The sequence below is a fragment of the Perca flavescens genome, chromosome 3 (genome assembly GCF_004354835.1).
Source record: "Perca flavescens isolate YP-PL-M2 chromosome 3, PFLA_1.0, whole genome shotgun sequence".
Taxonomy (NCBI): domain Eukaryota; kingdom Metazoa; phylum Chordata; class Actinopteri; order Perciformes; family Percidae; genus Perca; species Perca flavescens.
Window position 1 is genome coordinate 38499881 of NC_041333.1, and position 16978 is coordinate 38516858.

At 40.8% G+C, this 16978-nt stretch overlaps 3 protein-coding genes across 3 annotated transcripts in view; 1 reads left to right on the forward strand and 2 right to left on the reverse strand.

Annotated features, from left to right (window-relative positions):
- The window catches only part of LOC114552945 (heterochromatin protein 1-like), a 600023-nt gene that overhangs the window by 276652 nt on the left and 306393 nt on the right, over positions 1-16978 (reverse strand). The window lies entirely within an intron of this gene.
- Positions 1-16978, reverse strand: part of LOC114553107 (NACHT, LRR and PYD domains-containing protein 3-like) — a 582600-nt gene that overhangs the window by 273548 nt on the left and 292074 nt on the right. The gene's annotated exons all lie outside the window — the stretch shown is intronic.
- LOC114553109 (NACHT, LRR and PYD domains-containing protein 4-like) overlaps positions 1-16978 on the forward strand; it is a 239017-nt gene that overhangs the window by 51890 nt on the left and 170149 nt on the right. The window contains 1 exon segment of the mRNA XM_028574254.1: positions 4568-4675. Within this exon segment, the coding sequence (XP_028430055.1) occupies positions 4568-4675 (108 nt within the window).

A 16978-nucleotide genomic window follows, 5' to 3' on the forward strand; every position in this document is an offset into this window, starting at 1 on the left:
GTGTTGATTTGCGAGCTGCAGTCAGGAGAAAGATGCTTTTATTGTTTTAATTTGGAGATTTTCTTCTCAGCCAAGAGTGAGGGCGCTACATGTAAAGGTAAATGTTGGACCAAAACAAGCAGTGTAAATAAAGTATTAAGGTAGCAAATATTAACAGGTAAATGTACTTAAAGTATCAAAGTAATATGTGACACGGAGGCCACTTGGAGAGATATCTGCTGCTGTACCAGTTGCTGATCTTTATCTCATTAGATGGTCAGTTAGCTCCATCTAGTGGACAGATAGTAGAACTCCATCATCTGATGGGGGACTTCTCTCACACTGACTGGGTGTGTGGACAGGTTGGACTGGTTCTGACGTCTCTCTGACTCTGAAGTTATGAACTGTGACGGCGTCTTCAGATCAAATGCACATCGACACCAGGACTGACGAGGGCCAATGAGCAGCTTCTTCTCTCCCAGAGTTTCCTCGACACATGAAGGAGGAAAGTGTCTGGAAAGTGACCTGAAGAGACTTCAGCAGGTGAGAATCTGACCAGAGGAATCTGGAAATGGTTGATGAACAGAATCACTTTGATTCAATCTGTTTGACTGGACAGAAGAAATGGTTCTTTCTGGGTTGTTCTTCAGATTTTTAGAGATAGACTATGATTCTAATGAGTGTCCATCTGAGTTAAAGGAGATGGTTTGAGAATGATTAGCATGTATTACTGTTGGTAGTTCTCAGGTCTAAACAACAGCAGAATGTTCTCTGAGTTCACATCAGTGAAAAACAGGGAGGGTCCAAAGTGGTCGGACAGCTTTGATCAACTTGGCTGTGGTACATCTGATCCAAAACACAGTTTTACACACAAGTTACAGTTTGGCTTTGAAATTGTTAATTTGGTAAAAGGAGATAAAGTATCAGCTGAATGTACTTAAAGTATAAAAGTAAAGTTACAGAGTGCAGTAAAATGTCCCGTGTGTGTGTGTGTGTGTGTGTGTGTGTGTGTGCGCGTGAGTGCGCGTGAGTGCGTGTGTTCGTGTGCACGCATGTGTGAGAATGAGGAAGATGGCAACATAACTATGCGGTTTGTACTTTTACTGCATTAAAGAATTACCGTAAGATCATTCTGTACTGCATTAAAAGTACAAGTTGAAGTTCTGCCTTGAAATTGTTACTTTGTTAAAAGCAGAATTTTGTGTTGACTGAGTAAAATGTCCTGTGTGTGTGTGTGTGTGTCTGTGTGTACATGCAGGAGTGTGCGTGAGAGAGTGAGAATGAGGAAGCTGGCAACGTAAATACACAGGTGCTACACCACATAAGATTTCAAGATGGCGATTTTTTAAACTTAAGCATACGTTGCAGGCATAAGGTATAAAATTTATAATGCAGCGCCTACGTTGGCGTGGAGTTAAGATAAGTTACACTAACATCTGATCTGGGTCAGTGTATGTTTTGGTCATTCGATTTTCATTTCATTAACAGGTATTAAAAAACTAAAAAACGAATGGTTATTTAATTTTCGTTTTAAAATCAAAAATTTAAATACAAGCCTATATGTTTTACTTTTATTTATTTCAGGGGACTTTCATTGATTTCCGTCTATTTATTTGCACGTTATATTCAAAGGAAGTTTGGTTATCTCACAGACTCGGATAAAAGCAACTAGCAAGCCTGCCTGACATCAGTGCATCAAAGCATATCACTATCTGCAAAGAAAAGAAAATATGAGTAAAACGTGACGCAGCAGATTCGTCTGATTCCGAGCTTAACTAGAGCGGTAACGCTGGCTCTACAGACGGACCAGAGTCAGTCAACACCGGGGAGCCAACATAGAGCGAACCGGGGACCAAGGGTCACAGGGCTGGTGCTGGCCACCAGCATAGCTAGCTGCAGCGGTAGCAGCGAACATTATAACCGCCGGTGACTTTCTGCCAGATCAGCAAGCTTAACGGCAGCAACAGAAAATTGCCGTTTGCTGGGACCAGACTTTGGCGCTGTAACGGTAATGTTAATGTAACCGTAACGTTACAGCTGTGAACTGAAAGTCTATTTCCTGGTTTGACTCTTCGGGCAAAGTTGTCTGCGGAGGGTAGAGACAGAGAGTCTGAGGAAGGCAGGGAGAGAGGGTAATAAATAAATGTGACATTATAAAATAAATGTCCCTCCAAGCATTATCAAGAGTATTGCTAGCTAGGTTTCCAAAGTCATTTTAGCCTGGGATGAAATTGGTACACTGGTGCTGTTGCATTGGAAATGCCAACATCCGGTCTCTGAATATGAAAGAACAGGCCTCTTTTTCTTTTCTTTTGTTGTATGAAATAGAAAATGAAAATCAAAGCATATTTTAAATTTCTCCCATCCCCCTTTGACCATGAAAAGGTAAAAACACCTTGTATTTCAATTTCAAATTTTGTTTTTAAAAAAGAAACCATTTGGTTTTTTTGTTTTTTAACACCTGTTTATGAAATAAAAATCGAATGACCAAAATATACACTGACCCCATTCCAGAAAGCAGGTTTAGTGAAAACTCAGTTTGTTAACCCTGAGATGAGGGAAACTCTGGGTTTTCTGTTTCAGAAAGGGAGGTCAATCAAACCTGAGAGAGAGGGGAAACTCCAGCCCGTTTCAGAAAGAGAGGTAACTTAACCTCAGTGTCAGTTACTATGGTAACTGAGTCTGTGAACCTAACCTGGTTGGGAGCAGGTTTTCTTCAAGAAACTCATTTCCTCATTCATTCATTCAGTCTGTATCAGGTGCATTTTAATGCAGTTTGTTATCTGCATGAATAAAAAAACGTATTGGTTTATGTTAGGCTGATTATAAAAGGTTTTTTTCTCAAACATGTCATCATGTCCTTTTGTGGACGATCCGTTGATGAAAAAGCTGTATTAATTCACTGAGAGTTTAAGTTGGGAGATGATACTGAGTCCCAACTATAGATGTATTTTCATTTCCACATAACCGATTTGAGAGGTATTTTTTATCTCAGTCCATTAGATATGTAGATACCTTATCCGTCCTCATATCACTAACATCAACCATCGTGGACAGGCTTTAACATCCCAGCAGATTCTTTGTGTCGCATTACGTTTTTTGCAAACGTTAGTTTTCTTTATTGGTGTGTATACAGATCATACTGTAATAGTAAAGCCACTGTAGAGCCGTCGGAAAAGTGTGACTAGTAGGTTACTTTTTCGCCCAAATGAAATTCTATGTGTAATACAATTCCAATTGTCACCAGTAATATTATAAGTCAACTGTGATTAAATATGAAATTAATACACTGTTAATGCGTATGCATTGACTAAAGTAGCAATTTTCTCCCAAAGCAATTCTCTCTCTTTTGCAGCAGCAGCCACTGTCTTGCTTTTTTAACGAAATGCATGTTCAAACTTGCTGTTTGTGCGCATGAGTATTTCCGCCGACCCGTTTGTTTGTGGTTGTTACCATGGTGAATCGTAGAATCATGGCTCCATTCATGCTGTCTTTTTATAGTGGTGGTGCATGCGCGTAACCCTGAGTGAACCTACTCTGAGTTGATTGAACCAACTCAAATCAACTCAGACATCAGGGTTAGACTCAGTTTGTTAAACCTCCTTCCTGGAACGGACACCTGCTCAGTGTGTCTGATGGAAAGAGCTGAGTCACTGTTTTCTACAGTATCTGTGACATGTTAGAGAGGAATGAGGGACTAATGTGTCCTGTGATGAAAAGCTTGTTATAGTAACAGAGGTCATGTCTCCCAGCAGGTGAGGACTCTGCTATGAGTCAGTGTGAGGACAGAGAGGAGGGAGCCCCTCCCTCTAAAACCACTCTGTGTGGGGACCATGACAGCCAGACCAAAGCTCAGAGGTGAGATGATGATGGACTCTTCTCCATGTTAGAGCTCAGCACTCACATCACTCCTCCATCATGATTGATACTGAATATATATGTATATGAATATACCACTACTAACTTTATTTGTCAGAAAAGAGCCAACAACTGATTATCAACTGAGATGAGACAGCATCTGTAGCTCCCCAGTAACGCGCAGACACACGATGTTTAGTGAAAAACTGGGTGATCTTTATTCCATCATAGACCATCAATCCCGTGAAACTGCCAACGAAACAACACTTAATACAGCTGCTTGCCGTAACCACATTGCAACACTAGCTTACTACATTAACAAAGCAAGCTATCAGCCTAAGTTAACTAAAACGTGTAAACATTCCTAATGTATCTCGTTGGCAGCTAGTTACAAAGGAGCTAAACACGGATCTTGTATCTTCAACACGTCTCATCACAACTTATCTTCACACAAATCCAGTGTAGTAACTTAACTTAAAGATATTATTACACTTTCTTACGGAATGCGCTTAACACGTTACATCGCAGCTCTTTCCATCCATGTGTAACCTCAGAACATTATGTATAGACATAACATTTATACACATAAACTATATAATAAATGTACTAAAATTACACACCACATGAATGAAATCTAATGCATGTTAATGAACTAACGGCAGTTACAGCATCTTTCATCAGATTACATTTTCGTGAACATTTACTCAGCCACTGTCTTTGTTTGTATCAGGATGCAGCAACAGAAACCTGGACCTGAACCCAGCTGTGTGTCCATGAAGAGCGACCGGTCTATGGGTCATCCTATTTACTTTAAAGATGGACAAGCTGTTGATGAAACGTAAGAATTTAAAACGTTATTATCTGACTCTCAGAGCTTCATGGTCCAGGTTCGGCGATGCCACAAAATGTTATTTTAATCTGATGCCCAGTGATACCAGAACCAGAACCACCAGACAGATTAGCGCTGCCCAAGAAGATTGTGATTGGTTTAAAGAAATGCCAATAAACCAGAGCGGAACCTTTAAATTGTAATTTTAATCGCAGTAATAGTAACACTACAAAAAGAGACCAAAACAACCCAACGCTAAGTTATACAGCCCTGCACACTGGACTTGTACCTTTCACTGTATCTGTGCTGGTTCCTCCTGCTCCATACTCCTCCTGCCCGTCCTCCTCCTCTTCATCATTTTCCTCCTCACCACCACCATGACTGTACTTAACCAATAACAATAGTATTAATAATAAACTTGAATATGTTGTATAGTGTATTTACATACAAAATAAAAGACTTTAGTAAACTTGTGATAGACTAGAATTATCGGCATATATTAATGAGTTTAAGAAGTCATTGTTATAATAGCATAATAAATGCATATTCCTTCTCAAACCCACTTTGACCTAATGCACACATATTATTGCCAAACGTACCAATAGTGCACCTGTCATGTCTCTTCTGCTGGGTCCTGGCATAGACAGTAAAATAAATGGACACAGCAACGCCATAGACTTCGACAGAGACCAGTGAATTCAATCAGAGCACTTTTCCGAGGATAGCTGAGCGTACTGCGCAGCTGCCGTGCAGTCTCAAACTGAGCTTGATGACGTAGATGTGACATGAGCAACCTGTCTTTCTGGTAGCTGTGCCAAGAGAAATCTCAATCATTCAGAATCTTGTCACATACCAAAGTATTTCCAATCCATCAAAACATTGCTGAAATATTTTGCTTGATATAGATGCTTTCATGAACTCTTCTCTTCTCCCTTGACTGTATGACTCCATGTCCCCCCAATTGACTGCGAGCTTCTCCTGGCTATAGGTTAATTTCTCTTCTAGCGACAGCAAGTCTCGTGGTTATGACACAATCGTTAGCCTATTTTTACAAAAACGTCTGCTACGGAGCCATAACCTGAGATATAAGGTAATGGAGCCTTTTATACATTGTTGTGTTTCTTTAGAAATAAACAATGGACAAATAGTCTTTAAACGCTTCAGATGTAAAGTTATTCGCTGTCAAAGGGACGTCAAAATGAATGACAGTCAGTGGAATGCTAGCGGAACGTTAGCCTCAGAATCTCCCCATAAGAGGTACGCTTTCTGGATGCTCGCTTACCCCCTTGGGTTAGAGCAGTGTTTCTCAATTGGGGGTACGTGTACCCCTAGGGGTACTTTGGAGGACTGCAGGGGCTACGTGAGATAATTACCAAAATGTTTAATAGTTACAAGGCTGTTGTCCAGAACATTGTTCCTCTTTATTTAGACTTGTTTTTTTCCTACCAAAAATGTGACATTTGTGTTGCCTTCTTTGGACCTAATCTTGCCTTTCTTCCTTTCTTCCATTTATTGCATTTTTCTTCTTATGTCACTGTTTTTGAAGTTGTTGTTTTTGATACTATTTTGACCTATTCTTGCCTTATTTCCTTCCTTCTTTCTAACATCTTTTTTTACAGTTTTTGTCTCCTTTTCTCATTAGCATTTCAATGTTTTTTTTTCAGTAACAAGGCTGTTGTTTAGTAAATCTATCGCTGACAGCGCTGTACTGTTCCTCTTTAAATAGACTTTAGTGCTGGTCAGGGGGTACCAGGGACAGACTGACAATCTGTGCATTCTGGAGAAGTCCAGAACGGCCGTCCAACCGACGGCCGTCGGCACAAAAAAAGTCTAATAAAGTGAAATTAACAGCCAACAGGAGGGGGCGCTAATACGATCACTTACTGTATATGCTACGTGTAAAGAAACTGAGGAAGAAGAGTAGGCCTACTAGTCTGGGTGGATAATTGTAGCGCCCAAAATAAAAACTGGTTTCTGTTTTCTTCACTGCTGACATTGGTAAATTCTGAAACAATGTCAGCTGAAGATGTCACTTTGAAGTTTTTCGAGCCGGGGAACACCTTCAAGAGCGCCGACAGCTTTCACCATGGTGTGGAACAAGAAATGAGGCGCAGACCTGGAGGAGTTTTGATTTTTTAATGACTTTTTGTCAGTGGTGGCAAATTCTAACTCTAGGAAAGTGGAGGTGGTGGAGTTGAAGAATGATAACATCAGGGCCTGGATGGATGGCCATTCTGCAGCCAGGACTAAAAAAATGCCCAGGCTGGCTGAACTCAAAGTGCTGCAATTGCGACGTGGGTCAAGGTCCATGTTCGTGAAGAAATCCCATGGAGAGGAGGACTTCATAGAGCTGGACTTCCTCCAGAAGAAGTTCAATCCCTGTATACCAACCACCTTGAGGTCGCAAGACTGGGGTGTGGAGGAGGCCAACAAGACGGAGATTCTAAAATCTAAATCTTGTTCCCCTCATGACTCCTACCAGGAGGTTTTTCTGGAGCTCCTTGGCAGTCAGAAACCTCAATGAGGTTGAAGAAAAGGGATAAATTAAGCCCCTCTGCCCTTCTGTGGACTGATTTCCGGACTCTTGTGATTCTCTCTCTCTCTTTTCTCTCTCTCTCTCACACACACACACACACACACACACAGACAAACACACACTTTATTCACCTCTTAACATTCTTTTGTTTCATTTTCTTGTTAATTTAATATATTTCTTAAAATCAGCTTGTTGTTAGACTCCCTTCTTTGTGCTTTGTTCTTTCCGTCATAAACTGACTATATCAAGACAATCAATCCTAATCACATCAAATTTGTGAGAGAGAACTGTAGTCTGTACACGCATGTGGTACTAAATACATTTTCCATTCTGTCCAGGAAAATGTATCAATACAGAGTTTTTTCATTAATTTTGGAAAACATACACACAATGTCATCAAATATAAGCATATTCCTATATGTTTTGTCAGAAAAGGGTGAATGGTATTTGAGAAAGGGCGTCTACATATTACTGGCATAGCCAAATAAAACCTTTCAAATGTAAGAAATATAGGTGGAAGGTTACTTTAACCTCTTAAACTGTTATTTTACTTAAATTAAGTACAACAATAAGGTTTAAAAATGATCCAGTACAGTTGTAGCCTTCTCATTATTTTTTATTTTGTAATATTCTATTGATGTAATATTAAGCCTTACTAGACAGAACTCAATAAATGTTATTTTAAGGCTATCGTTGTTATCATATAAATGTTTGAATAGAGTGATAAAAGTCCAAATGGTCAATAAATTAGAAGTTACGGTATTTTTGCCATTGTATGACCCATTATTGTTTTGCAGATAATGCAAAGGCAGAATATAGTAACTTCCGAAAAACGGTCAAAGGTTAAGTTTGAGCTCAATTTGTTTTTATGTAGATAAATGTATTGATTATGACAACCACTTGGCACATTTTCATTGTCCTACCTATCATACAATTGGCTGGACAACAAAAAACTTTAATGTAATTTTTCTCATTTTCACACTTTAAGAAACTGTTGTTGCGAAGTACCCTTCTGCCATCTAGTTGTTCATATTGTGGCATTGCTGTCCCTGTTAAAAATAGATTCTTCTTCTGATTTGGGAATGTCCGTACAGTAATCCTCGATACGTCATTGATGCATTTGGTGATGTAGCCAATGACCGCGTCCATGTATGCGTCTAAACTATTTCACTGAACCACATTCAGCACACTCCATTGTGCTACCTCAATAGCCACAATGACCATTTTGTCATCATAAGGACTGTGTGCAGATATGAAAGGTTCTTACACTTTATTTTTTCTCCCCAGGGTTCAGCACGGGAGCTCAGAAGGCCTCAGTGGTCATTCTGACCTGCAGCAGCAAACAGACCTGGACTCCATATTTATGGTGTGTATATACAGTATAAAAACAAATTTCATTATTAAATACAGATTAAATGATAAACTACTATTCAGATCCCAATAGTCTCCATGCTGCTCTTTTCAAACCAGCAAGCCTTCAGACTGAGAGATGAATCACATGTTGAGTTCTTTAAACTGAATGTTGACTTTATCATTCTGTTCCAGCTGTTGGAGGAAAGCATCGTCACTTTTGTAAAGAAAGAGCTGAAGAAGTTTCAGAAGGTTCTGACTCCAGATTACCCAGAATGCTTAGAGAGTCAGAGGGAGGATGAGAAGGTTTTGGATGGTGAGGATGAAGAGCAGAAGAGGAGAAGCAGTAGAGAGGCATTTCTGAAGATTACACTGGACTTCCTGAGGAGAATGAAGCAGGAGGAGCTGGCTGACCGTCTGCAGAGCAGTGAGAGGATTTTACCAGATTTAAAAATGGGACATTTACTTATGTCTGAAAAGATGCATTAAAATATATTTTCATTCTTGGAGGACATTTAAATGTTAAATTATATTTGATTGACTTATTGATCTTCTTTCTTGTGTCTTTATTCAGAAAGCCATTCTGAAGTTTGTCAGCGTAAACTTAAGACTAACCAGAAGAAAAAGTTCCAGTGTGTGTTTGAGGGGATTGCTAAAGCAGGAAACCCAACCCTTCTGAATCAGATGTTCACAGAGATCTTCATCATGGAGGGAGGGACTGCAGAGGTTAATGAAGAACATGAGGTCAGACAGATTGAAATGGCATCCAGAAAACCAAACAGACCAGAAACAATAATCAGATGTGAAGACATCTTTAAAACCCCACCTGGAAGAGATGAACCAGTCAGAACAGTGATGACAAAGGGAGTGGCTGGCATCGGGAAAACAGTCTTAATACAGAAGTTTACTCTAGACTGGGCTGAAGGCAAAGCCAACCAGGACATCCAGTTCACATTTCCATTTACTTTCAGGGAGCTGAATGTGCTGAAAGGGAAAATGTACAGCTTGCTGGAACTTGTTCATCACTTCTTTTCTGAAACCAAAGAAGCAGGAATCTGCAGGTTTGAGGAGTTCCAGGTTGTGTTCATCTTTGACGGTCTGGATGAGTGTCGACTTCCTCTGGACTTCCACAACACTGAGATCCTGACTGATGTTACAGAGTCCACCTCAGTGGATGTGCTGCTGACAAACCTCATCAGAGGGAATCTGCTTCCCTCTGCTCGCCTCTGGATAACCACACGACCTGCAGCAGCCAATCAGATCCCTGCTGAGTGTGTTGACATGGTGACAGAGGTCAGAGGGTTCACTGACCCACAGAAGGAGGAGTATGTCAGGAAGAGATTCAGAGATGAGGAGCAGGCCAGCAGAATTATCTCCCACATCAAGACATCACGAAGCCTCCACATCATGTGCCACATCCCAGTCTTCTGCTGGATTACTGCTACAGTCCTGGAGGACGTGTTGAAGACCAGAGAGGGAGGAGAGCTGCCCAAGACCCTGACTGAGATGTACATCCACTTCCTGGTGGTTCAGTCCAAACTGAGGAATGTCAAGTATGATGGAGGTGCTGAGACAGAGCCACACTGGAGTCCAGAGAGCAGGGAGATGATTGAGTCTCTGGGAAAACTGGCTTTTGAGCAGCTGCAGAAAGGCAACCTGATCTTCTATGAATCAGACCTGACAGAGCGTGGTATTGATATCAGAGAAGCCTCATTGTACTCAGGAGTGTTCACACAGATCTTTAAAGAGGAGAGAGGACTGTACCAGGACAAGGTGTTCTGCTTCGTCCATCTGAGTGTTCAGGAGTTTCTGGCTGCTCTTCATGTCCATCTAACATTCATCAACTCTGGAGTCAACCTGCTGGCAGAAGAAGAATCAACCTCCTGGCTGCCTAAAGTATTCAGAGAAACCCTTAAATTAAAACATCTCCATCAGAGTGCTGTGGACAAGGCCTTACGGAGTCCAAATGGACACCTGGACTTGTTCCTCCGCTTCCTCCTGGGTCTTTCGCTGCAGACCAATCAGGCTCTCCTAGGAGGTCTGGTGACACAGACAGGAAGTAGCTCAAAGACCAAAAAGGAAACCGTCAAGTACATCAAGAAGAATATTAGTGAGGGTCTGTCTGCAGAGAGAAGCATCAATCTGTTCCACTGTCTGAATGAACTGAATGATGGTTCTCTAGTGGAGGAGATCCAACAGTCCCTGAGTTCAGGAAGTCTCTCCACAGATAAACTGTCTCCTTCTCAGTGGTCAGCTCTGGTCTTCATCTTACTGTTATCAGAAAACAATCTGGACGTGTTTGACCTGAAGAAATTCTCTGCTTCAGAGGAGGCTCTTCTGAGGCTTCTGCCAGTGGTCAAAGCCTCCAACAAAGCTCTGTACGTGCACAGAACTATCCAGATTAAATTAACTTTTTTAGAAAAAAAAAATTGTAATTGGTTTTTTATGTATTGTTGATTCCGCTTCAGATTAAGTGGCTGTAACCTGTCAGAGAGAAGCTGTGAAGCTCTGACCTCAGTTCTCAGCTCCCAGTCCTCTAGTCTAAGAGAGCTGGACCTGGGTAACAACAACCTACAGGATTCAGAAGTGGAGCTGGTCTCAGCTGGACTGAAGAGTCCACACTGCAGACTGGAAACTCTCAGGTTGGTGTTCAGTTAATTAAGAAGAATGACCCTTTGAGCGGTTATTTTCTTCATATGTTAATTTTGGATTTACTTTTTAATGAATTCCTATCAGAATGAGTGGCTGTAACCTGTCAGAGAGAAGCTGTGAAGCTCTGTCCTCAGTTCTCAGCTCCCATTCCTCTAGTCTGAGAGAGCTGGACCTGAGTAACAACAATCTGCAGGATTCAGGAGTGAAGTATCTTTCCTCTGGACTCAACAGTCCACACTGCAGACTGGAAACTCTCAGGTAGGTGTTCAGCTATTTGTAAATGATGACACTGAGCTGTTATTTTCTTCCTATATTAATAATTGGATGGCCTTTCTATTGAATCTATTTTAGGTTGAATGGCTGTAACCTGTCAGAGAGAAGATGTGAAGCTCTGTCTTTCGTTCTCAGCTCCCAGTCCTCTAGTCTGAGAGAGCTGGGCCTGAGTAACAACAACCTGAAGGATTCAGGAGTGAAGCATCTGTCCTCTGGACTGAAGAGTCCACACTGCAGACTGGAAACTCTCAGGTTGGTGTTCAGTTAGGATCCGAGTATCACTGCAAGTTGAAGCAACATTGTTTAACATATTATTTGCATTTGGTGCCCCTACAGTTTTACTGCTGTCATAAATATGGACAGATATATATGTGCATTTGTTATGATTACATGTCATCAAAAACTAGCATGTCAACAACACAATAGCAAGCCGACTAATATTACTCACTAGTCCAAGAACAAGGACAGCTAGCCGTCTGTCTTGCAGCCCTTTTTATTTTGTGAAAGTCCCACCAACAACTAAAAAGCCAGCCAGAGTTGTCTGGCGGCAGCCAGGTCACTCTCTTCTTTTCTATTTTTAGCTTCCTTTACTCTTTTCAGCTTATCTTCTCTACATCCTGAGGAAGAATAAAGCTGACACACATTGGTGTCTTTTTAAATGCCTTGCCAAATGAATTAAAGGCCTTTTTATTTTTTTGTAACCAACCTTGAGTCCCTGGATGTTTTTCTCAGACTTTTGGTTATAGCTCTTTCTCTCCCTTTTCATATGTAAATTCTTAGTCGGTGATAACAGTGGACGAATGTCTATGACCCCAGGGGCCTGTTGCACATAAGTAGAATGAAGAAATCCAAAATAACTGAAAAAGCGCAGCCTGACTCATCGCGGCTTAATCGGTTGCACGTTTGCCGAGCCAGGATGAGAAGGTGAAGCTATGTCAAGCCAGGTGTAGATAGCTGGGATAAGTGCACGATCAAGGCTTTCTCAAATAGATCACGGTATCGATCACAGATTTACTGATGCAGAAATGGAGAAGACGCGTGCGGCATCTGTTTCACCTGCTGAGCAGCAGCTAATGGGAAGTTATGAGGAGGTGAAGCATATAATATGCAAAAAGGGAAATACGGCTTTTGTTATCAGACAAAGAAAAAGCCCGACAGACAATTGCGGATCGACTGAAAGGATTTAAAAACAGTCACTCCACATTTTTACAAAGTTGTACACTGTTTTATTTGCTTTTAATATGCTTGTTTTAAGTTTTGGTTGTATTGCTGTATCTGTTTTTATGTGCTAAATGTGCTGGTGTTATTGTAAAGTGTCTTTGAGTAGCCTGTAAAGCACTATATAAATAAAATGTATTATTATTTACTATGCCTCAAAAGTGAGCAGAGGGAATTAATATTCCTCGGTAAATTTACCCTAAGGACTATAGGCTTAATTTCAAACCCTTATTCATAATGCGAGAATATGTTGTACAACCATATGCACCAATCTCTATAAGCTATGTCTAATTCTAAATATCTTTCTACAATACAGAACAAACATGACTGGACAAAAACTAGAAAAAGAAGTAGCCTAAGTGACATCAATACACACTGTAAGCATATCTGTAAAACAATGTAGCCTATTATTATTCATGTTTTTTTTGTGACAGCACCAAATTAAAAAGATTAAGAAGTTTTGTGGCATTCCAACACATCTCCACTCCCATCTCGTAAAATATGGACATTTGGTCATGACCTGCAGGTGCCATTGTCGTCGTTATTGACGCTAAGAGTCTCCTTAGAGTCTGCTGCACGGTATGGGTGGATCCCCCTGCCTCCACCCACCTCTCCACGTTGCACGGGGCAAATTTCACGGGGAGAGCAAAGAATAAATCTCCATGGTTAATTGGCTGGGTTTAATTCAACCTGCTTTTGTGCAACCAAATCAAAGCTAAATTCATCCAGGATAATTTGAAAATCCCGGCTTAATCCCTTATCCCGGTTTTGTGCAACAGGCCCCTAGAGCCAAATTTTTCTGACCTGAGTAAACAAAATGAACAGCAGTAAACAGAAACCATCTAACACCCCCTTGTGGCAGTCACTGTCACTTGAAAGAAATTGAAAGGTCATGAGCTCTTTACACTGAAACCAACACAGGTTCTAGTTTCTTCAAAATGTGTATTGTCACAGTGGCAAGATAAGGGATAAATGTTGTGTGCTTCCTCATTCATAAATCTAGAAATGTATCGAAGAAGTGGTTTTATATCTGTTTTTCCAACACAATCTGAACCGTGCGTGTGTGTGTGTGTGTGTGTGTGTGTGTGTTTTTCAGTCTCTCAGGCTGTCTGATCTCAGAGTATGGCTGTACTTCTCTGGCCTCAGCTCTGAGCTCCAATCCCTCCCATCTGAGAGTGCTGGACCTGAGCTACAATCATCCAGGAGATTCAGGAGTGAAGCTGGTTTCTACTTTCCTGGAGGATCCAAACTGGAGACTGAACACTCTCAGGTATGGACAGACAGACAACAATGTTCCTCTGTCACTTACTGAAGAACTCTGGGTGAAGGTGTATCACAGAGGTTCTCAATCTTATTTTGAAAAGGGCAACATCTGATTTGTATTCAAGGTCAGAGACAGATTAGATTGGCATTAATAAAATCTGATTTAATTAACTCACTTATCACTTTGAGCAGCCTACATTGAAGTTGAGAACTCACTTTTCCTACTTAACTTTTGTAGCGATACAGGTAGCTTTAATTCTGTACCAGTACCTAATGTTACCATTTTTTGGTAGACTACTTTCTCTCTAACAAAATAATTTAAGTTGAAAAAATAAGCCAAACATATGTATCCTATTTATATGTTGTTATTTGTTTAGACACACCAAATTAAATAAATCTCCCTCATTCCTCCCAAACCCCACAAAAAAGCTTTCAAAAATGTATCCCTGTTGAAAACATGCATTATGGGGGTCCCGCAATGGTCAAGCTTAAGTCTGCTAGAGTACAGTGTGTATATATATATATATATATATATATATATATATATATATATATATATATATATACTGTATATTTAAATGACCTTCCACTCGTATGTAATGATATTGATTTAATAATGTATGCAGGTGACACTGTGGTGTACACTCATAGGAAAAATGCAACAGAGGTTGCTTTAAAATTAACAAATGTAATGGTTTGTTGAAAACCATTACAAAAGTTTGTTGAATGGCTACACAACTCACTTTGAATGTTGGAAAAAACTTTTTTTTAAATAATAGTAAATAAGTTACGGAATGTCCTGAGGTCTTAGTACAGTAAATGGGCATGAAATGATCCATGCCAAGTAAAATATTTAAAAATATTCCTGGGATGCAGCAGTTCCCATTTTTGCAAACCATACATAATTATATGGAAAAATATTATTGAAAATGCCCTTCAGGTGTTTGGATAGGTCAGGAGGCACTTTACAGTACAGTCCTCAAAAAGTCGCAGCATTCTTTGTGGCTTGTTGTGTTTTACACAACAAGCCACATGAATCGCATAAGCATAAGCGTGGGTACATATGAATATATGGGTGCATATATGATGTACGTCTGGGAGTGTATGTATGTATATATATGTGAGTAGGTATGTATGAGTGGGTATAGACGCACATATACTTCCTTTAATTATTTATTTATAATAATAATTTATTTTTAATTATTATAATTATTTATTTATTTAAATATTTATTTATTTTTTCTTTACCACTGGGTGTGAAGGAGGGGGGAGTGGAAGGGGAAAAGAGGGAAAAAAGGGTATAAAAAAAAAAAATATATATATATATATATATATATATATATATATATTGTGTCAATTCTGATATGTTAATTGTATGTGTGTCTGTAATATGAACAATGTCACAATAAAAAAAAAACAAGCCACATGAATCATGGATGTGTTGATGACGTAAATGAGGAAATATTAGAGGACTTAAGGAGACGTGATGTTGAACTACGGCGGGATTGGACACTCCGGCAGGATCTGCTCCGGGAGTGGCAATGCGCCATGCACTCCTGGTGGAGAGGGTAGATGGAGATGGAGTGGGGGGAGGAGGAAGGGGCACAACAAGACCAGGCGCTGCGTTTGGAGGCCCCGCTCAATGGCCGCAGCAATCCTCTCCAGACTTGAGGAGATGCGCACGGGCATTTATTACTTTGCCGCATCCCGGACAGCTCCCTCTGGCGTGCGCCAGGCAAATCCGCCATCATATTAGCAATTTGCCATGGAACAAGCGCACCTGCTCTTAGAGGGAATGTGAGATTATGCGCTGATTGATTTATTGCAGTTACGACCAAACCACACCTAGCTACTTCAGACCAACCCATTTTTGCATCGGGCGCAACAGTCATTTATCCCGCCGGTATAATAGCAACAGCCAGAGATCCGCCCACAAAGCTACTTGCGTTTCACGTTTGATACTTGGGTTTCAGATTGTTAAAATAGTGCCCTTAGTGTGTGTGTGTGTGTGTGTGTATTGAGAGATGTAGGGATTTTGATTGCATATGTAGCGCCAGGTTTTGAGGTTAATACGTTAATATTGAATATACGTTGTTGATAGGACCCCCCCATACAATTTAGAACAGTTTAGTTTCTCGCCTATTCATTATTTTTGTGACTTTAAGATGCATGTAGTTATAGCAAGAAAGACTGCCTAGCGGTGTGTAAGTCAGTTGCACTCCTCGCCACTAGGTGGCGACATTGACCAGTAAATGGCAGAATGAACTCTAGGGGCAGAACTAACGTGAGTTTTACTTAGTTTTGCAAAAGCGTCTGTTAACATCGGCAGCCATTAGGCTTGTGGAAACTACAGTGCAACTTATATTGTCTTTCTTCTGTTAATTACAGAAAATTAACGGAAAATTAAAATACGTGGCACCAGATTCATCCTTCTGTCGTCAATCTGCACCTGCTACACATAGCTTTGTTGAGAAGGGGTGGGTGGACTGGACAAAATGTGTCCATGGTGTCGTAGAGGAAACATGTACGATATTGGGGGGGAGGTGGGGGGGGGATGTTTCGGTAAACTGACTGGATGCTCTTGCTGTTTAACTTCCTGCCTGGCTGTCACGTACGCTTCTGGGACACACCGTGGCACGGCTGGTGGAATATCAAGCATTGACTTGAATGGGAGCGATTGCTCGCGGGGCACCCTACGCGCCCAGAATGCAGCGCAGGCGCGCCTGGTGGAAAATACCGGTCAGAGTAAGTGTAATCACACCGTGACAGCTTTAGCAGCATTGCCCTGACTGTGGCTTGAACAACCTGCAGAATTGACGTAGTCGCACTCCGTCTCCCTGATAACTGCATCTCACACTATGATGGGTAAACCTTGACATTATCCCCAGCCCTGGAGTATGAAGTTGATTGTGACTTTGTTTCTTCCTGCAGGGTGGACCATGGTGGACCGCAGAGACTGAGACCTGGTCTGAGGAAATGTGAGTGTGTTTTAAAGGACAATTCCGGCGCAAAACGAACCT